This window comes from Helobdella robusta (genome assembly GCF_000326865.2).
Source record: "Helobdella robusta unplaced genomic scaffold HELROscaffold_22, whole genome shotgun sequence".
NCBI classification, from domain to species: domain Eukaryota; kingdom Metazoa; phylum Annelida; class Clitellata; order Rhynchobdellida; family Glossiphoniidae; genus Helobdella; species Helobdella robusta.
This window is the reverse complement of record NW_008704170.1, coordinates 1,648,246-1,671,512: the sequence shown is the minus strand read 5'-3', so window position 1 is coordinate 1,671,512 and position 23,267 is coordinate 1,648,246. Positions and strand designations below refer to the sequence as shown.

The following is a 23,267-nucleotide window of genomic DNA, read 5'->3' as shown; positions in this document are numbered from 1 at the left end:
ATTGCACGTGACAGGTGAGAGTATCATTGTAATCGAACCTGGTTAATGCAAAAGCACTGCCAGGCACCTTAACCATTATGCCACTGCGCCGATTAAATAAATAATATGTTTTCTAGATTCTTCGTAAAGTAGCTACGAAAGATGTTATGACGGCGTTGTTATGTACAAAACCGCTAAACAAACCCCCCCCCCCCCCACACACACACACGTGCACACACACGCACATACACACGCACACGCACACACGCACATTTTCCAGTAAGTCTAACTTCTACCAACCAAATTCTGACGACCGTTTATAATGGCGAGATGCCGTATTACTTCTGCTTCACTGCTGATTGGTCTACAACGCTAAGTGATTTCGCATGCAAGTCACTAGGATACGGGTTGCTATAATTTTATTATTTATATTTCTATTATTATTATTTATTATTATTTTTATTATTATTGTTATTAATATTATTATCTCCACTTTTATCAGTTAAATATATACCCACCCACACAACATTGTATGATAAAAATCGATCAGCGGTTGTAACGATACAGTAAAAATTTTATTTCAGTCGTTCAATTTTAGTTAATTATTAATAATTGTTGTTAAATTACTAATCTTGAAACCTATACCCCAAAATATGAATCAGTATATCCAACTTCACTGATGTAGTTTTCATGAAAGCTTCAAACATTCTGACGGTTAATGGAGCAATCTCAATGAGAAATATCAGCGAATTCTTGCAACTTTTTCAGAAGACGTTAGCATGCTACCACTACTGCTATTACTACTAATACTACTGCTACAGCGGCTTATTATCACTACTACTTTTACTACTACTTCTGCTACTGCTGCTACTACTACTGCTGATTCTAAATTTTTATAACTTACAGGTCGACATGTGAGAATGATATCTACGTAAAGCTGTTTTGTTTCAATTTAGGTAATTTTACTATTTCAACAAAATTATTTTTAAACTTTTGAATGATAAAAATTTTCTAATTACTATCTATACTGTTATAACCTTTGGAATCACATTTAATTTTATTTTAATTAATATTTTATTTATAATTATATTAATCATAATAAATTGTACAACCTATTGACAGAATGCGGTAAGAAGAAAATATTTTCCAGCCTAATAGATTCCTACATTGTTGACGGCAGCCTGGCTAGGGTGGGCGGATGGCCCTGGCATGCCCAACTCTACATGAATGGTAACTATCGGTGTGGGGGGTCCGTCGTCACCCAGTATTGGATTATTACCGCGGCCCATTGTGTTGTGTTAGTGGGGTTTTCTTCTTCTTTTCTTCTTCTTCTTCTTCTTCCTTTTGTTAATGTTGTTTTTTTTTGTAAATTCTTTTTTGTTTTCTTTCCTTCAACTTTATTAATTTTTCAGGGCTTCTGTCACAAAAAGAAATTTTAATTTGATGAAATAGTGATTGTAGGTGCGATTGTAGCAGTATTAACAAAAGTAAACTTAAAACATATATTGATAACAGCAGACATAAGATAAGAGATGCGTAATTTGATTGTAATGTTCATTCTTCTAAACCTCTTGATAAACTCATTAAAAAAATGAAATAATTATAAATTATCCTAAAACAAAAATACTCCTATTAATAATAATTGGCCATCTTTTAAAATAAATTTCTCCACAATGACCAGAGATGCAGCTGGAAACATCTATCCAACATCGTCTTTCAGCGTCAAGGTGGGAACAAACCTTCTATTCGATCCCAACGCAATCGCTTACACGGTCAGCTCCGTCCGGACTCATCCCTTCTACGATGATTTTACTGTTTTCAACGACATGGCCCTTCTTAAATTGTCGACCCCCTTAACTTTCAATGCTCTCATTCAGCCGGTCTGCTTGCCAGATGAAAGTTTCAATGACAAGAAATTGGCGGCAATGGATGTTTGTGTGGTCACTGGGTTTGGGAGGACTAGTTTAAGTAGGTTTTTTGTATTGTATTTTACTGGTTGTATTTGTAAAAAAAGTTTAGAATAACTTTTGCTTTTAAAGACATTTAGTTGATATTTTATCGAAAATAAATTTTTTATATCTTTAAAAAAAAAAGACTAATTTTTTATATCTTTAAAAACATCCCACACCAACCTAACGAACAGATCTGCCGGTGTCGAAGTACTTACTGCAAGGTCGCATGAACTTCATGAACTACGAAGACTGCATCTCCAACGTAGCCAGCCTAACGGGGAGTTCTAAGTTGCTGGTCAGATCTCAACTGGACGAGAAGATCATGATATGCGCTGGTTCTGTGCCGACATCCATCGGTGTCAACACTTGCAAGGTTCATTTTTTGGTGATTCCATTTGTTTTTTAAGTTTTTTTGGCTAAATTCAAATTGCTTTTTAAATATTTTATTGATATTTATATATTTGTAACCATTTTTTCATTAATATTTGTTAAAAATTTCGCAACAAACACACGTTGTATGTAAATAGATACACGCAACTGCAAACATCACGTAATTTTTTATTTCTCTTCTGCTGTATTGAAATTATTTTATTTACAAGGGGGACAGTGGCAGTCCCTATGTTTGTAGGGACTCAAATGGTGTCTGGTTCCAAGTTGGGATTGTCAGTTTTGGATTTTCGGCAAAAGTTGATTCCTGCTCAAATAGTGTCTTCAGTCGGGTTTCTGCCTTCAAAAGTGTGATCGACAACATCTTAAACAGCTAACAACTTGCCTCCTATGTGTGTTGTTTTACTTTATCTTGGAATTTAGTAACACGGGTTTTGTTTCTATAGTTAGAAATATGGTTCTGAAATAATTTGAAAATGATAGAAAATATATTTAAGCTGTTTATTAGGTTGGTTTCTAACTCATCCGGTTCGATTTAACATTGTATATACATCCTAGTCCAAAGCCTATGTAACAACTGCATCTTTTGTTGAGTTCGTCCAAATTTTTTCCGATTGTAACAAATAAAAAATTTATTAAGTTTCACTTTTTCATATTTTCACCAAGAAATAGCACGAGTCCAACTTTACAATTTAATAATTTTAATGCCAATTTAATACGAAATTAACTCACTACACAACTGCCATGCTACCTGTACAACAAAAACAACAACAACAGCAGCATCATGAACGATGTTACAAAAAATATGATTCAAATATAATACATGCGAATAAAAGCTAATTTGCTTTAAAAATTAGACTAAAGTTCATAAAAACTAATTATTAGCAAGACTGGTAAAACAATCTCAAATTCAAAGAAAAATATTTAAATAATGAGTAACATTTTCATGACCACATTACTATTACTGCTGTCACTACTACTACTACTTATGCTGCTATTGTTGCTGCTACTTTTGCTACTACTACTACTACAACAACTGCTAATACTGCTGCTGCTACTACTACTACTAGTGTATCCAAAAGTAAGACCAAACTAGTTAAATTTCTCGGACTCATTTGACGAAAATCGAAACAAAGTTCTACTAAGTTCCATTCAAATGCACAGAAGCTACAGCTGCTTATTAAAAATGTTTGCATTACGTAGGTATCTATATATATATGTGTGTGTGTGTGTTGTGCTGACTACTACTACTACTACTACTACTACTACTACTACTAATTTTACTACTACTACTACTACTACTTTTACTACTACTACTACTACTACTACTACTACTACTACCACTACTACTACTACTTCTACTAATAATAATAATAATAATAAATGTATTATTGTTATGGTTATTTTTTTTTCTGACGTTTCAGAGCACCGAAACTCATTCTACCTGCAAAATTTGAAATAAAAACAACAACAATAATAATAATAACTATTATTATTACTGTTATTACAATTGATTATTATTAATGTATTATTATTATTACAATTGATAATAGTAATAATAATTATTATTATGATTATAACAATGGTATTACTAATAGGTACACTTCTTTTATTGACAAATGACTAAAAGAAAAAGTAAATAGATTAATAATAATAATAATAATAATAATAATGATGATGATGATGATGATAATAATAATAATGATAATAATAATAATGCTGATGATAATAATAATATAATTAATAATAATAGAAACTCGTGACGACAATTTTTAAGTAATAATAACAATAATATTAATAATAATAAACCACAATAACACTAACGACAGCAGTCATAACAATATAAACACTTTAAAAATCCTGAATCCACAAAACTGGATAGCTATAGCCATAAATCACGGTGCGAAATATTTAATAATAAAAATAATGATAACAATAATAATAATAATAATAACAATATTAATAATAATATGATTATCATGATAAAAAATAATATTAGAAATAAAAACAACAATAACAACCACAGTATATAAGAGGATACGTTTAACAATGAAAGTGTTGCAGCAGCGCTTAAGCATTAACTTTTTTTTGTGCGCAATGTTAATCAGCAAAGTTAATTGCATTACTATATGCTTTTGCTATCTGAGTGTCGTAATAACTGCTCGTAAGTTTCGTTTTTTAGACTTAATCTAAAGAATTGTCAATATTTTTCAGATTTCCAAATCTATTTTAAATGAATTTCAATATCTGTTTTAATATTTTATAAAAATTTTTACGATTTTGCCAAGTCAACCTATGTTCCAGTGGTCAATTTCAATGTGGTAGTGGCAAGTGCATAACTAATAAGTGGCTATGTGATGGTCTGTTGGATTGTGCCGATGGAACCGATGAAAAACAATGCGGTTTGTTATGTTTCTTCTACTTCTTCTTCTTCTTCTTTTCCTTCTTCTTCTCCTTCTTCTTCTTCTTATTGTTATTATTATTAATTATCATTATTATCAAATAATTTAATCAAATAATGAAGTGAAAACTGTGGATTTAGCTGATTTCTATTTTGTAAAATAAATATTATTTAAAACTTCTTTATTTTGTAGGAATGGCGATGTTTCGACTGAAACATTCATGCTAATGGTAACATAAACCCACATTACTAATCTTTATATTAAACTATACTATACACCATGGGTGGGCAAACCTTTTGCTGTGAGGGCCGCATTGAAAACTGTTTTACCTTTGAAGGGCCGCATATGTACTTAAAGAGCAATTTTTTTGACCCTTGGAAAATTTTTTTAAGATTTGTGGCTTTTTTTGGTGAACAAGGCCTCGCCCACGCCTGCTGTACCCCATACCTTTTTAAGTTTATTTTAATTCAAACATCATTTAATTTAAATAAATTAAATAACTTTTTATAAAACTAACAAAACTCAAATTTTAGATTTTTTGTATAGAATTAAATGCCTCTCAACTGGCAACTTTTGGTGTCAGAATACTACAAGGTGTTTAATGAAGAAGGAGATATGCGATGGAGTCAAGCACTGTCCTGATAATAGCGACGAAGTGAATTGTGGTAAGGGGTCAAAATGATTGGGTGCAGTGTGATTTGTGAGGCGCTGATTTTAGCATAACATAGCATAACATAACATGGCATAGCATAACGTAACGTAACATAACATAATGTTGCCAGTAAGGACTTGGCTGTTAAAACTTTTAAAATATAGTGAAGATTGAAATGTTGTATGATTGTCAGTTTGTTTGGTCGTTTGGTTGTTTGTTTGTCTGTCCCTCTGTTTGTTTGTTTGTTTGTTAAAAACATTAAAACCATTCAGAAATTATTATTTTGTTCATAAAAACTTCAATATTTGGTTTTTCTTTAAGCTAAAAAATAAAATTAATATTTTAAAAAAGATAACAATTTTTCCCAAAAGCTTGTAAAACGTATCAGCACAAGTGTGCTCAGAGCGGTGAGTGTATAAACTGGAAATGGCTATGTGATGGAGTGAAGGATTGTCCTGTTGGAGATGACGAGGATGAGAGAATGTGTCGTTAGTCTTTAGTTTCTCAATTTTATTTTGTCAAATTGATTGAAATTGTATGGTTTTGTTTTTTATTCATATAAAAATATGTTTTGTTTATTCATTTTTTTGTCTGTTTGCGAGTCCATTCATTCAATCATTCATTCATTCATTCGTAAGTTAAGCTCGTTTAGCGTATAATAGCTATGTTATGCTATGTCATTCATTCGTTCAATCATTCGTACATTCATTTATTCATTCACTCATTCATTTATTTTTTCATTCATTTATTAATCTTTTTTTTCAGCCCCTTGTCAAAAGGACGAAATAAAATGTGACAAATGGCGAAGATGTATCTCAAACAGTCTCCAATGCAACGGCATTCTGGACTGCACCGAATATCTGGATGAGAAAGATTGCTGTTGGTTGAAACACTTCAACTTTTGAATTATAAATTTTCATGATTATTTTGTTTTTATTTCATTTTATTCCATTTTTTTCGTTTATTAGCTCTTTGTTCATTCATTTATGCGCATGTTCATTCAATTATTCCTTCATTCGTTCGTTCGATCGTTCGTTCAGTCAATCATTCATTCATTCACTCACTAACTTATTTCATAATTTCACGTAGCTAATATAAAAATAAACTAACAACGAACTCTATCGCAAATTGTTCGGCAGTGAGTATCAAGGAATCGAACCTGTTAACAGCCACTTACAAGGGAGTGCCCGGTTACATGTTCTGCTCTGATGGCTGGCTGGCTGAACACAGCGAGGCGGCCTGCCATTATATGGGATATAGGTTTCCAAACGAATCAACAGAAGAGATTATTTTACTCGTTTCATCACTCTATTTATATATATATATTTATTAACTTATCATTAGTCATTAATTTTTTATTCAATTATTAATTTTATGATTAACTAAAGATTTAGTTTTTTACAAAGATTTTTTTTCGAAAATTTTTCAAGTCGCAGTATATGGACCGGAGTAGCTATAAATTACGTTAATGAATCGCTTGGAGTTAACTACGGCATCTACAACAATGGAATCAATTTTCTAAACGGATTCAAATTAACGTAAGTCATCATTTTATAAAAAATGACCACATTTGTTATACTCTTTCTCTCTCTCTCTTTCTTCCCATTTTTCCTCTTTTATCTCTCTCTTTTTCTTTCTCTCTTTCTTTTTCTTTTTATAAAAATTTTAATGATTCACTTTTAAGTAAGTTAACATTTTATAACAACTCTTAGCATTAAGTTTGTTTCATTACTCTCTCTCTCTTCCTTTCTCTCTCTTTTTTACTCTCTCTCTCTCTTCTTTTTTTTTACCTCTCTCTTTTTCTCTCTGTCTCTCTCTCTCTTTCTCATTTTCTTTCTTTATTTTTTCTTACATATATTCATTTAAAATTTCAGAAATTATTGTCCGAGTAGTAACTACATCAGGCTGAACTGTTACAATCAAGGTGGCCGTTTGTATTACTGTCATTCTATTTACGCTTGCCAACTTCATCATCGTCGTCGTCATCATCATCACCACCACCACCATCATCATCATCATCATCACCATCCCCATCATCATCATCATCATCACCATCCCCATCATCATCATCATTTAGATTATCATCATCATCGTTATCATTATCGTCATTGCTGTTATATCGTCATCGTCTTCATATTTGCTGCTGTTCATCACTCATCACAACCGTATGATCATAACAATTTATACAACCTCCTAAAAATTTCCTAAAAAAAAAATAAATAAATTCACGAATTTGAAGAATGCGGGCGAAGGGATAGTACGTTCGACACGAGAGATTCCTACATCATAAACGGAGATATCGCGAAGAATCACGCCTGGCCCTGGCAAATACAAATGTATTTGTCTGGCGACTTCCAGTGTGGGGGTAGTATTCTGAACGAGAGGTGGATTTTGACGGCTGCCCATTGCATCTGGTCAGAATTTTTAGACATTTTTGAATTTAAGTTTAATAAAAAACTTTATTAAACGTTTTAAAACTAGTTATTGATATGGTTAAAACTATTTGTTGATATAATTACTTAAAAGTTAATCTAATTATGATAAATTATGAATATAATTATCAGTGGCTACTGAGATTGTGCTTACATTGAAACCTGGCCACTGCAAGACATGACTGAATGTTTCATCAGCGTTGCAATGTTGTCGTCTGATATATTCAGATTTTTTCAAATTATTTATTCAGTAATTCTTAGAGCAATCAATAGCAATCACACAAAAAATACCTTTGAAGTGGCAGTTAGATTCGAATCCAGTAACTGCAAGAGCACTGACAGGCGCCTTAACCGTTACACTATCACTCCTTCGAATTAATAAAACTTGATGAAACACATCACAGGATGGAAAATGGAACGATGAATAACGTACGAAACATTAGAGTGACAGTTGGAACTAACTTACTGAACGACAAAGGCGCCAAAGAACTTTCTGTAGTAATGGTCCAAGGGTTTAATTACTCAAAGACGGGCTTTGTAAACGACATTGCCCTGTTAAAACTGAGTGAACCACTAACGTTCAACAAATCCGTCCAGCCGATCTGCTTGTTGAATCCAACGTTTGCTGGGGTTTTTGACGTTTGTGTGGCTACTGGGCATGGAGTCTATGAGACAAGTTAGTTTAGCGGTGGGGCGTTTGCCTTCTGGTTCAAATCTGAATTTTTTGTTCTCACTGAAGAATACGTTTTTGTTGTTTCGCTAATGGTACTTTGTTTCAAAATGTAGAAAAATTTAATTTTTATATTATTCAGATAACGTAGATCTACCCAGCACAATGATGATGGAAGGGAAGATGGACATGATGAGTCATTTTGAATGTGCGTCCGCCCTTTACGACTTGCAAGCTTTCTCCCTTATGAACGACCTACGCGCTGATATGCATCTCTGCGCTGGTTCGTCGCCAACATACAAAGGAGTAAACACTTGTAGAGTTAGAAACATATTTTTTAATTAAATAACCAACTAATTAATTAATTAGCTTATAAATTAATTAATTAATTTATTTTTCATTATGGTCGATAAAGAAAATACAAATGCGTGGATTTAAGTTCATATACCTATACATAGAATTCATACAATATTGTATAAAATTTGGTTTCCATCCAACAACACATGTTTATATGTTTATTTACGATAATTTTTCCATTTAAACTTACCAGGGTGATTCGGGTGGCCCTTTAGTGTGTAGAAACTCGAAGTTTCAATGGTTCCAAGTGGGGGTTACAAGTTTTGGGGCCGACCGGACCGATGCCAGATGCACCCTGTCCGTCTTTACCTCAGTGCCTTATTATTATCAAAATATTTCGAAAGTTATCGGTACCTGATTTTTTTTCAGTTGAGCGTTGTTTGGCTACAAATTGACAAAAATTTTTTTTATAAAGTTTATTAACAGCTGTAGGTTAGATAAGTATTAATTGACGTAATTAATTATTTGAGTTATTTTTACTAGAAAAATAGAAAAATTTGTATCAATTTTATGTATTTCAACGTACTAGTTGAATCACCTTTTTAGGGTTTACGTTGATTTTTAAACGCTTTATTAATAAATGAATGCTAAACGAAATCGAATTCGATATACCACTTTAAATATACAGATAATACCACAGCTATAAATATACTAACAACAAAAAAATACAATGAAAATTTGCGAAGACTGGCACGAAAATGTTTTTCATAAGCTTAAGCTACATCTTTTATAACTGATCATTAGTAAGTGTTGACACACCACACACACACACACACACACACACACACACACACACACACACACACACACACACACACACACACACACACACACACACACACACACATACACACACACACACTCACACATACACACACACACACACAAATACAACTATAACACACAGCTATCTATCTACCTTCTAGTAATGAATTACTTTGCAATATGTGGGACAATTCGGTCTTTAATATAATAAACACACGCATTTTTATACTTGATAAAAATTAATAATAATAATAATAATAGTTAATAATAATAATAAGTTATAATAATTAATATTTTATTACAGTTGATTGATATCAATCAGACTTATGGCTATATAAGCTGATGTAATTTATAGCCATGTAACAAATGCAAATAAAATAAATAATAACAAAAATATTTATAATAATGTTTATAGTTAATAATATTAATAATTATTATTTATAATTATTCATAATTATTATTATTTTTATTATTAACTCACGACGATTTGCGAAGGTTCAATTACGTTTGTTTGTTCTTCTTAACGATTGGTTCTGTTTTCTATTGTACCGTTGCTCATAGAGCAATATCAGCTCGTATACAAACATACATACATACATACATACATACATACATACATACATACATACATACATACATACATACATACATACATACATACATACATACATACATACATACATACATACATACATACATACATACATACATACATACATACATACATACATACATACATACATACATACATACATACATACATACATACATACATACATACATACATACATACATACATACATACATACATACATACATACATACATACATACATACATACATACATACATACATACATACATACATACATACATACATACATACATACATACATACATACATACATACATACATACATACATACATACATCCATCCATACATACATACATACATACATACATCCATCCATACATACATACATACATACATACATACATACAAATATATAAGGTTTCTTATAAAACATTTTCGTTCAAATCCAATTGTCATTTTTGCTTAATTCATGCAGAATTGTGTCATGGTATATTTGAGCTGATCGTATATCATTGTTTTACTGATATATATCTTCTATTATTAATATTTTTATTAAATTTATCTGTTTAATATTGATTTTTCAAGTTTATTTTATTAATTTTTTTCTATCTATATACATACATATATGCGTTTATTCCTACTGTGATATACGAAAGATATGGAAATATATGGAAGATTTTTTAGGAAGAATTATTTAATTTCCATAGTTCCATTGCTATTTTCAGTTCATCTGTTTTGTTTTGCCTTTCCAGGTCGGTATGAACATTTAGAAAAAAATTATTATTGTTAGAGAACTTTTGTTCTATTTGTATCTCTTATCAACTTTTAATGCACTGTAATTCTACGTAAGAACGTGTTTTTAGACAAACATTCTCATAAAATCAAATTTTTTTCCTTCAAGAATTCATTGAGAACATATCGCAAAACAGACCAGCAAATCAGAGCAGCACATTTTCAAACAAATGGGCTTCACTGGCTGTCGACGGATCTGATTGGACGTGCTCAGTTGCAGGCATCGGCTCATCGTCCAATGATATAGCTTGGTGGAAAGTTGACCTCATGAATATTTATGAAGTGGCAGGAGTGGTGATTCTCAATACTCTCGACGATTATGGTCTGCTTGACTTTGTTGTTTTTTTTGTATTTGAAAAAGATTTGAAAGATGTTATTTAAATAATTTTTTAATTAAAAAACAAATTTTTAATTATTTGACCTGTAAAACTATATGCCGACTCTTATTAGATTGACCTGTAGTTAATTGCTCCGCGTGTGGGTTTGTTTTTTCTGGTTTGGGAGAACATTTTATCAACATTTTAACACAACACTTCATTCCTTTCGTGACTAAATGGCGCTTTTTACATTTTTTTTTATAACAGAAAATTTTCTCCGATTCATTTCACGCTAATGTTGTGTTCATCTGTCTTTGCCGGGTTTTATGTGTTTTGTCTCCGTTTTCAGTGATTGTGTGCGTATGTCTGTTTGTCTGTTTGTCTGTGTCTGTCTATCTGTCTGTCTATGTAATTGTTTTACTGTTTTGTTATGTGTTCGGTGCACATACATTCGGTGGTCGGTAGTGGTCGTGCAGGTTAAAATTTTTTATGATCTCAAAGTATGCGCTCTTTAAAGGACAACATTGACGACGTTGAGAACATAATTAATAATAATAATAATAATAATTACAATAATAATATTATAATAATAATATAAACAAGGCTATTTATAGTAACAATGATACTACTACTATTACTAGTACTACTACTACTATTATTACTACTACAACTACTACTACTCCTACTACTATTACTAACAATAATTATAATAATGTTAACTTTAAAATTCCTCCATAGAATCTGGATATCTATCCGATTTCACTGTATATGTATCCCAAACCAATGACGACCTTGGATATGTTTGTGCCATCTATAACTCATCAACCCATGTACCGAAAGGTATTTTATACACACACACACACACACACACACACACACACACACACACACACACACACACACACACACACACACACACACACACGAACACACACACATGAACAAATATACACACATCCATACATACGCACACATACACACTTACAAAAACGCCAATCACATTCACACACACATACATATATACAGTGTATGTTTATCTGTGTGTGAAAGATAGTTTGTTGTCTGTATGCGTGTTGTTTGTGTGTATGTGTATGTGTGTGTGTGCATTCGTGTGTGTGTGTGTGATATATCGCTACGAGATAGTAATTTATTCTGATTTATCTAATTAATGCTGCTTAATTAAATTCTTATATCTTTCAAATAGTTAAATTCAAAAATAAAATTTAATAGTTATTTATTTCTCTTACCTGTCACGTTCGTGAAGTTAAGATCATCATAATCCCCGCACGGCAAAAGTTTTGTCGTGTTAAAATGTCTGCGTGTGTGCATGTGTGTGTGTGTGTGCGCTTATTTGTTTGTTTGTGTGTGTGTTTGTTTGTTTGTGTGTGTCTGTGTGTTTAATGCATATATAGAGTGCCTGAGTTTTTTTTATTCTTCTGAGTATGAGCAGTGTCCATAAACAAATATGCGCGTTTGTGTGTGTGTGTATCTGTGTGTTTTTTCATGTGTGTGTGTGTGTTTGTGTGTGTGTGTGTGTGTGTAATATTTATGATAAAGACTTAATAATGAAAAATTGTCTGTGACGAATTGAATGCAAAAATTAAAATACGACATTTCGTTAGTGGTAAGATTCAACATTCTTCGAATTTTATATTAAAAATAACTTGTCTTTCCGTTAAGTTATTGTTGTGAAGTGAATAATAGTGAGTGATATACGCACCACACACACACACACACACACACACACACACACACACGCACACACACTCATGCACGCATGCGCGCACACACGCAAGAAGTTCAAATGAACCTATGACTCTTTGATAGTTAACAGTATTCGTAGAAATGTATGAATGTTTGTAATCAATTAAAAATACGTACATACTCGCACAGGCAAACAGTGTCACACACACCTACATAAACACACGCACGCACACGCACACACATACGCACACATACTCAAAACACATCAAACTGCCCTTCATTTAAAGGCGAACTAGTCAATTTAACATGCCAGTCATCATCACCAGTAGCAGCCGGAACAAAAGGAAGATACGTAACTATAAAAAGAGGCAGAGGTGGGTTTCGAACCGACGCCCTCTGCCTTTGCGAGGTGAAAGTATATGGCTGGCAATCTGGTATTAGCATTAATGAAGACCCTGGTAACAACAACAACAACAACAACGACAAAAATAATAACAACAACAACAACAATAATAATAATAGCAGTATCAATAACGAAATTAATAGCAAAGTTAATATTAGAGACACCAGAATTAAAGAGAAAGCAGTTGGTTAGTTGGTCTAGTGGTGCTTGATTCTATTTCACTATTTCAGTTCAATTCTTTAACTACCAATGATAACGAATGAGTGAATGAGTGAGTGAATGAATGAATGAACGAACGAATGAATACATGTAAGAATAGATGGACGAATGAATGAATGAATTAATTAATTAATTAACAAACAAACGAACGAACAAAAGAACGGACAATTTATTTAGAAAAAATCAACAAAAACACAAACCGCAGATATTGTTGTGAAGCCAGTAAGCGCTCGCCAAAGCAGCGTCTATGACGGTAAAGTCGGGCAGCTGGCGATCGACTCGGATCCTCTGACGTGTTCTTTGGCTGGCGTTGGATCGCAGTCGCCAGATGTGGCCTGGCTTCAAGTAGATCTGGGAGGTGTATACTCCGTTAAAGAGATCGTCATGCTTAATGCTAAAGATTATTATGGTTATTTTGAAGTATAGCTGTTCGATTTTCATCCTCTTGTTGTTTTTTCTTTTGGTTTTGTGCTGTTGCGGTTGTTGTTGATACTTCAGATTTTGTTGTTGTTTGTTTAAGACGTTATTTCATTCTTTGGCAATTGTTTCAACAGTTTTTTTTAGAACACAATAGTGGTATCAACAACATTGTCATCTACTTTGAAAACAGAATATAGTTTCTTAGTTCAGTTTTTATTTTATTAATACAAATAAAAACAAATAAAACTAATCTCACTTACAACCATCCTATCAATAAAAAACATTTTCCAACAACAACAACAAACATAACAACAACAACAACAACCAACAACAACAACAATAACAACAACAACAGAATCTCTCTTCATGTCCAACTTCGTAATCTCAGTGGATACAACGTCCAAAACTAACCCAACGACAAATGGCGACAACATCCCAAGCCCACCGCAGCAACTATGCTTCACCTATCATTCCATGGAACCATACGCACCAGCAGATGCCAACGCATCCATTCCGTGTTTTCCATCTGCCGTCGTTGGTCGATATGTGACCTATTTCAGACTTCCTGGAGGTTTTAGGCAAGATGCCATTAGCGTGTGCGAGATGTTGGTTGTATGCGATCAACTTTTAGGTTGTTAGGCTGGAAATTTATTTTTTTTGGGGTGATTTTTGGTAATTTGGGTGAATATTTTTGGTGTTGTTAGTTAAAATTGTCATTGTTTTTGTTTATTGAGATATTATTAATACATAGTAGGCAACTTTATTAATAAACAAGACCACGTGCTTATTACAAAATTAAAGTCTTTTTTTGATAATTTGAGTAAATTAAACCTTGCAGAGTTAATGTTATTTGAATGAAAATAAAATTAAATGATTTCATGTATTTGTTAGGTAGTGAGCCCGCCACAATGAAACCAGCAACTTCTACCCTTATTAGCACAACAACGACAACATCAAATTACATTTCTATATCTACTGCTACTCCGACGACTACTACGACTACTTCTACTACTACTCCGACAACTACTACGACTTCTTCTACTACTACTTCAACAACCAGTGCAGCCATTCTTTCCACAAGAAATTCTTCTCTAAGTAATTTGATTATAATATAAATCAAATTTTTTTTCTTTTTAACTATTTAAAAGGGGGAATAATTACGACATTCATTTTAATAACGATGACTTTTGATGACAGCCAAAATTTAATGATTACATGACGGCTTGAAGATTATGAAGAGGACGACGTAGTTTAATGTAAACTACAATATATCAAAAAACTATCAAACATAAAATATTTGACGCCGTCAATAAACGATTTCAAATTGACAATCCTTCTAACCTCACTGAAACCTCACAGACTCATACAGGATTTATACAAAATATTCATAAATCATTTTGAAAGATTAAAAATTTATAAACCTTCTGACCGTATTGTAGATTTATACAGGGTTTACCCAGTAAACTACACGCAGAGTAGCCAGTTTAGTGTCTACTACGGTTACTACGCTTTGGATGCTTCGGCTACAACTTGCGCCATCATGGGTGAGGGTTCGTATTCAACAAATTATGGCTGGTTTCAAGTTGACATTGGGGAAGAAGTTTTGGTAGATTCAGTCGTTCTAGTCAACATTCAAACATCTGGTTTGTGTGTGGTTTATTTTGTTATTCGTTCGTTCGTTTGTTTGTTAACTTGTTCATTCATTCATTTATTCATTCGTTCATTCATTTAATTCTTTTCTCATTCGATTGTATTGGTCTAAAAATCTGATTCACTTGAAATATTTAAAAAGTATCAAACAATTCTGCTACAAAACCGATTTCAATTTAGAAATTAAAATAAAATTTCTTCAATAAACTTCCTATAAATTACCTTATCAAACATATACTTATGAAATATTCACTCACATCTGACGTCCAAAAACCAACAAAAGATGCAACTCACCCACACAAGCAGATTACGTCTACTTGTCAAATTTCGCCATATACCTCGGCCAAACTTCAAACTTGACCACTACGACAAACGCGTGTGGCTACTACAGTGAAATTGCTGGAAAGGGAGCTGTGGTCAAGGTCCGGTGCCAAACCACGTCAGTTTCTGGGAGGTTTCTTACCGTTAAAAAGATTGGAGGTTTCAGACAAGACGCACTGACCATCTGTGATTTGCAAATTTGGGCGGCTGGTTTTGAGCCAGGTTTGCTGGGCTTTTTGGGAAAGTTTTTTCTATTTAATTCTATTTTAGTTACATTATTTTTCTTTTTCATTATTCCAATTAATTCTATTTAATATTTAAAAAGTTGAATCTTAATTGATTCAATGAAACGAACTTAAAATGGAATCAATGATATTTGAAAAACCTTATATAATAACATAAAGTTACGTTGACTTGAAAAAAATTCAAAAACAGCCCAGCTTTTACTGAAGCCTGTTTCAACGACAGTGAGTAAAAATGTAACATCGTCATCTTCATCATTATCCTCATCTTCATCATCCTCATCTCCATCTCCACCATCATCGTCGAACGGCTATTCGGATGACCACAAATTAGTTGCATGTTCCCTGATTGGGAAGGTTCCAGACGAGGACGCATGGTACCAAGCCGATTTCGGCTACTTTTACCTCTTCAAAAAGGTGCTCATCACTAACTCCAGACAGGCAACTGGTTAGCTGGTGTGGTTGCGACAATTGCATTTGTAGAAACGACTAATGAAAATATTTCGAATAAAATTTAGTAGTAGTAGTAGCAGGTAACAGTAACAGCAACAGCAGCTGCAGTAGTAAGTAGTAGCAGCAGCAGTTGTAAAAGTAGTGTCAGTAGTAGTTTTGTTCATTCAGCGGTGTTATGAAATTTCAGAAATTTACGCTATATAAATTTATCTGATCGATTGATTATTGATTGATTGATTAATTAATTAATTGATGGATTAACTATTTGATAAATTAATTCAGTAATTAATTAATTAATTAATTACAGAGGCGATATACCTGAGTAACTTCATCATCTCAATTGGGTCGGCAGAGATAAGGTCAAGCAACTACCCACACTCATCTCAAACCTGCTACTCCTACGAAAACTCAACCGCCATTCTTCCGGGCGCTGATGTGGAAGCCGTCTGCACTCCGCTTCCTGTCTACGGGAGGTATGTGGTGATGAGAAAAACTGGAGGCCCAAATCCCGATATCCTGGCTTTGTGTGCTGTCACTTTTGTAGTTGTATCCGCCGAAGGCAGTTAGTGTTGTTGTTGTTGTTATTTATTAGCATTAGTAGTAATGGTGATTGCTGTTGAAGTAGTTATATTGGTGTTGCATTTGTTCGTTGCTGATACCTCTAAGAAATATTGAAGGGAGAATTGTAAAAAAAAATACAACAGGCTGTCCGACAAATATGTTTAAATGTGCAACGGTGTCCAGGTGCATCCCGACGAACAAGACGTGCGACGGTCTCAACGACTGTGGCGATCTTTCCGATGAGCAAAATTGTAGTTAGTACAAAATTTCACCGAAATTTATCAACAAAATTGGGAAAAAATTATTTCCGCCATGAAAATTACTGTCAGAGGGGTAGCTAAGGGGGTCGTTGGGATTGAAAATTAGCTAAGGATAAGATAATGTAGAAGAAAATGTCTTTTGAAACTTTGATTAGAGACTGTAAATTATTTAACTTTTTTTTCACAAAAATGTAGATTTATACTAGAAAAATAACCGAAAATACCAAAACAGAAAAAAAGATCCATAATTAAGCGTCGCGACTGATTACTATGAATAAAATAAATATTATGAATATCAGAATTATGAAAAATTATTTACAACAAAACCAGCTTGCCCGGCCGATAAATTTCGATGTTTCAGTGACAACAGGTGTCTACTGTTGAAGTACGTTTGCGACGGTCAGTCCGACTGCGTGGATGGTAGCGACGAGTTCAATTGCAGTTAGTAATTGTGGCGGTTGGTCGTCGTGCTATCTATCATTTTATGATGGATTTTATTATTATTATTGTAGTAGTAGTAGTAGTAGTAGTAGTTGTTGTTGTTGTTGTCGTTGTTGTTGTTGTTGTTGTAATCATTTTGTCTACCTGTTGTTGTCGTTGTTAGACATCGTCGTCGTCGTCATCATCAAGTCAGCATAACCAACGTCAGCAGGTTATCATCGTTATACTTTTCATCGCGCCGCCATCCTCAACATTCTCAACATCATCCAGGCTGTCGAGGCAATCAGTTTCGTTGTAACAGTGGAAGGTGCATCCAATCCACGTGGCGGTGTGATAGCTATCCGGACTGTGATGACGATGGCGATGAAGTGGACTGTAGTCAGTTTCGCTTGTTTCTTTTATAAAAAAAATTTCATCATTGTCATCATAATCTTCACCATCATAATCGTCATCATCATAACTTTTACTTACATGCACGTGTTCATATACATGCACCTACACACGCACACACACAACACACACGCACACACGTACACAAACTCTCTTTTGGTTTCACACACGCACGCACACACGCACACATACACACACAGCGTGTGCAGTTGGTGCAATTAGGTGCAACGTGACGAGAATTTGCATTCCGGAGAGTAAGATATGTGACAAAATCAGAAACTGTCCAGACGATAGCGACGAAGCCAACTGCTGTATGTCTCGTTTTGTCTCGTTTCGTCTCGTCTCATTTCATTTTGTTTCGATTCGTGATGAATTTATTTTTAAAAAAAACTTCATATAGATGGTTTGTCATTTGAATAAAACTTAGTAGAATTGCGTTCAGGAAAAATTGAAACAATCCAATTACTATGAGATGTTAATATTTGTTCGGTTAATTGTCGTCATCATCTTTATCATTTTCAATTTCATCTTCATCATCTTCATTATCATCTTCATTATCATCATCTTCATCATCATCTTCATTATCATCATCTTCATCATCATCTTCATCATCATCATCATCTTCCTCCACAACAATCAGCATGTCAGTCCTACCAATACAAGTGCCAATCCAGTGGAGTTTGCATACACAACGACTTGCTATGTGATGGAATCCGAGACTGCCAGTACGGCGATGACGAAGATGGCGTTAGATGTCGTTAGTGCTTTTGCTCTTGCTGTTGATGTTGTTGTTGTGGTTGTTGTATTTTATTATTTTATTCTACACATTTAAAACACACACACACACATAAACACACACACACAAACACACACACATACACACATGTATACTCACGCACACACTCACAAACACACGATAACTAACCCACACGACGACGAGGTACTTCGGCCTAGTATCGTGAGAAACTTAAATTAGACTTTTGCTTGCGTTGAGCGAGTCAAAAGTGTATCAGTTGTACATTGAAACAATTTGTTAATTATAATTAAATAAATAATTATCTGCTAAATTCTCACACTTACACACACACACGAACACACACACACGAACACACATACACACACACACGTGTCATGTAGAATAAGCATTTTACATCATGATTTAAATAATGACACAGACCCATCGTATATACGAATAATCATTCAATCATTCATAAGCCAAGTAAAAATATATAAATATGTATATATATATATAATAATATATAATATGATATAATATGATATAATATGATATGATATGATATGATATGATATGATATAATATGATATGATATGATATAATATAATATAATATAATATAATATAATATAATATAATATAATATAATATAATATAATATAATATAATATAATATAATATAATATAATATAATATAATATAATATAATATAATATAATATAATATAATATAATATCATATAATATCATATAATATCATATAATATAATATAATATAATATAATATTTATATAAAAGCACCATGTGAGTCTGACAAATTCATGTGTCGAAAGAAGCAGAAATGTCTGGATAGGAAACAGCGGTGTGATGGTGTGGCTGACTGCAGCGATTCGTCTGATGAAGCCACGTGCCGTTAGTAGTAATAGTAGTAGTGGTAGTAGTTGTTGTTGTAGTAGTTGTTGTAGTAGTAATAGTAGTAGTAGTAGTAGTAATAGTAGTAGTAGTAGTGGTAGTATTAGTAGTAGTGGTAATAATAGTAGTAGTAGTGGTAATAGTAGTAGTAGTAGTGGTAGTATTAGTAGTAGTGGTAATAATAGTAGTAGTAGTGGTAGTAGTAGTAGTAGTAATAGTAGAAGTAGTAGTACTACAACTACATGAATTATAAATATGAATAATAATAACCAAACCTTTTACTAATTTAATCTATTAATAATAATGGTACTAATAACAACAACAACAAAATAATAACAATAATAACAAAAACAATGCGTAAAGTCAATAATTAGTTAATTAATAGAGAAATAGTCATGATTAAAACAAAATTAAATTAAAATAAAATTTAAATAACATCAACAATAATAAAAATTAAATTAAAATAAAATTTAGATAACATCAACAATAATAATATTAATAATTACGTCATCAATAGTGCACATGGAAAGTAGTTCCTCAAATGGGAGTCCCGCTGCTTTGTTAGTTTCATTGAATGGAGACAGTGTTAATTACCTCGTCTGTTCTGATGACTGGAGTCTTGGATGGAGTAATTTGGCCTGCAAATCCATGCTTTACAAGTTAGATTTTGTCATTTTTTTTAAATATTTTGATGTTGTTGACGTTGTTGTTGTTGTTGGTGGTGGTGTTGTTGTTGTCGGTGACGTTGTTGTTGATAATGTTGTTGTTGATGACGTTGTTGTTGATGATGTTATCAGTGTTATCTTTATAATTTCAAAATTTTTAGGTCTGCGTACAATACCTCGTACGTGCAAGTACCAGGTACAAATTTTCTAAAGCTAAGAAGTAAAGCCACTACAACGGCCAATATCTTGCTATCTCTAGAGCAAACGTCAGTGTATTAATTTTTTTTAATTATTTTTAAATGAAATACCAAAAAATAATTATATAGTATAATAATAATAATAATTTAATCAATCGGTCGATCGATCGATCTTTAGTACTTTAAAAATATTTATACGTAAAAACAATTCGTACTATAACTGCACACTAATGAAACGTGTATGTAAGTGTATAATGTATACAATAGTACTTGAATACAATGGAACTTAAAATACATTGACACTTAAATTTGTATTAATATTCACAGGAAGGCTTGTTCAAGCAACAAATTCGTTCATCTTGCCTGTCAAAGTCACGGTACGAATACCATTATGATGTCACTTTGTTGTATTTTATTTCACTACTCATTTTTCTTTCATGCACTTGTATACGGGACGACCAACAAGCCAAACTTTGAATATAGTATTGCACTTTTAAAAATAGTAAAACTCAAACTCACACACAGAATGTGGCAAAAAAAAATTATTTCCCAACTCGAAAGACCCTTACATAGTTAACGGGGACTTGGCTAGTCCAGGAGCTTGGCCATGGCAGGCTCAACTTTTTTATAACGGGGCGTTTAGGTGTGGTGCTTCCATTGTTGCTGACCGCTGGCTGCTAACAGCTGCCCATTGTCTCTTGTTCGTTACTTTATTTCATTTTATTTTAAATTTCATTCTATATAAAGATGCTTGTAATAAATTTTGTAAAGAATTTTTGCTAAATAGTCCTCTAAACTTTTTCATTTTAATCTACCTGATTATCTTTTACAATAATATTTCTATAAGTATCTATTTAACCGTGTATAAAATATAGTTTAAAGTTGATAACTAATATTAATTAATTTATAATTAATAGCAAACAAATCTAAATAAATCCGCACCTAACAATTTCAGAGATGCACTTGAAAACGTTCTCTCGGAGGGAAACTTAATGGTGAAAGTTGGGACCAACCTCTTGGCAGACCCTAACGCCTCCTCTATAAGCGTACAACGGATTATTAACACCCCAGATTTTGACAACAGGGCTGTTACTTCTGATCTAGCTCTCCTAAAACTTGAGACCCCCATAACTTTCAATGATTTCGTACAACCTATCTGTCTACCTGATTTTGATTATCAGTATGAAGATATGGAAGCATTTGATGTCTGCGTCGTTACTGGGTTCGGTCGGACTGACTTTTGTTAGTTTTTTTTGGTGTCTTGAATGTGTTTATGAGAAATTTTTAGGTTTTGAGAATTAAATATCTATGAGTGACATTTGTATTTTTTGTGTGTTTTCTATAATATTGTCTTCATCTCTCCGTAACAGCTGTTTTTTACATTCTTTTTGAAACAACCTTCAAAGGCCTTCTACTTAAAAACGTTTTTAAATTCATTTAGGTAATCTTACAATTCATTATCACTTCGATTCCACTTCATTTTAAAAATTTTAAGAATTCTCCTTCTGATGAAACCTGTAACATATTTTTCGGAATATTTTGCTACTAATAAAAATTCTTTCCCGAAAGATTCTACAATATCGAAGAACCTGTTGCAAGGCCGTATGAACGTAATGTTATACGAGGATTGCGTGCGTAACATGTTGAACCAGACGAAGAGTAGAGAGTCGGTGATAAGGTCCCAGCTGGTGGAGAAGGTCATGATTTGTGCCGGCTCAACTCCATCCTATTACGAGACTAACGCTTGCAAGGTTGGCCTCATTTTTTTGCCCTCATGGGTTGATTCATTTTGTCTTTTTTTAAATAGTGAAATTATATTGATAAAGGAAAAAAATGGGAAGAGAGAGAGAGAGAGAGAAAGAGAGAGAGAGAGAGAGAGAGATGTAGAAATATGAGAGAAAAAGTAAGAAAGAGAGAAAAATTAGTGTATACATTTTTAGTGTTATGAGTTTTTCAACACAAATGTAGAGGATACTATAATATGAATGATGTTTATAATAACGCAATTCTCGTTAATTCATCCAAATTTTTTAAGTTATCAAAACATTGTACAAAACAAATTGATGTCTCTATGAGGATTATGGCTCAGTTGTTAAAGACGCCTGGTTAGGTTGTTGCAGTAAGGCCGAGTTTGAATGCGAATAGATCTCAGCCTATTCCGTGCAATGTACGTGTGAATCGCGGTTTTCACGCGTATTCATATACGCTGTGCGTGTATGTCTGTCGTTGATACCTCTGAAGCAAGTGCAAAAAAAAAGAATGACCTTTTTAACCTTTAACAGGGTGATAGCGGAGGGCCCTACGTATGTAGAAACGTCAATGGCGTCTGGACCCAAATTGGAATAGTAAGTTTCGGCATGTCGGCTTCCAATGACAGATCCTGTATCAACAGTGT

At 33.0% G+C, this 23,267-nt stretch overlaps 4 protein-coding genes across 4 annotated transcripts in view; all 4 read left to right on the top strand.

Annotated features, from left to right (window-relative positions):
- HELRODRAFT_78540 (hypothetical protein) overlaps positions 1–5,402 on the top strand; it is a gene marked incomplete at both ends in the record, with an annotated part of 5,619 nt that extends 217 nt beyond the window's left edge. The window contains 2 exons of the mRNA XM_009018678.1: positions 4,607–4,724; positions 5,267–5,402. Of these exons, the coding sequence (XP_009016926.1) occupies positions 4,607–4,724; positions 5,267–5,402 (254 nt within the window). The remainder of the gene's footprint in view (positions 1–4,606; positions 4,725–5,266) is intronic.
- Positions 5,403–7,655: 2,253 nt separating this feature from the next.
- On the top strand, positions 7,656–8,485 carry HELRODRAFT_78519 (hypothetical protein; the record flags this gene model as incomplete). Its single annotated transcript, XM_009018677.1, has 2 exons — positions 7,656–7,816; positions 8,248–8,485. Coding segments are annotated over 2 exons (399 nt in total), but the record flags the coding sequence as incomplete, so codon positions are not given.
- A 7,529-nt stretch (positions 8,486–16,014) lies between these two features.
- HELRODRAFT_111446 (hypothetical protein) lies at positions 16,015–20,015 on the top strand (the record flags this gene model as incomplete). Its single annotated transcript, XM_009018676.1, has 7 exons — positions 16,015–16,239; positions 16,453–16,707; positions 17,020–17,274; positions 17,417–17,527; positions 17,864–17,974; positions 18,245–18,352; positions 19,897–20,015. The coding sequence occupies exons 3-7, from the start codon at positions 17,196–17,198 to the stop codon at positions 20,013–20,015; spliced, it is 528 nt and encodes a 175-aa protein (XP_009016924.1). The 5' UTR covers positions 16,015–16,239; positions 16,453–16,707; positions 17,020–17,195.
- Positions 20,016–21,441: 1,426 nt separating this feature from the next.
- On the top strand, positions 21,442–22,119 carry HELRODRAFT_78428 (hypothetical protein; the record flags this gene model as incomplete). Its single annotated transcript, XM_009018675.1, has 2 exons — positions 21,442–21,572; positions 21,828–22,119. Coding segments are annotated over 2 exons (423 nt in total), but the record flags the coding sequence as incomplete, so codon positions are not given.
- Positions 22,120–23,267: the final 1,148 nt, after the last annotated feature.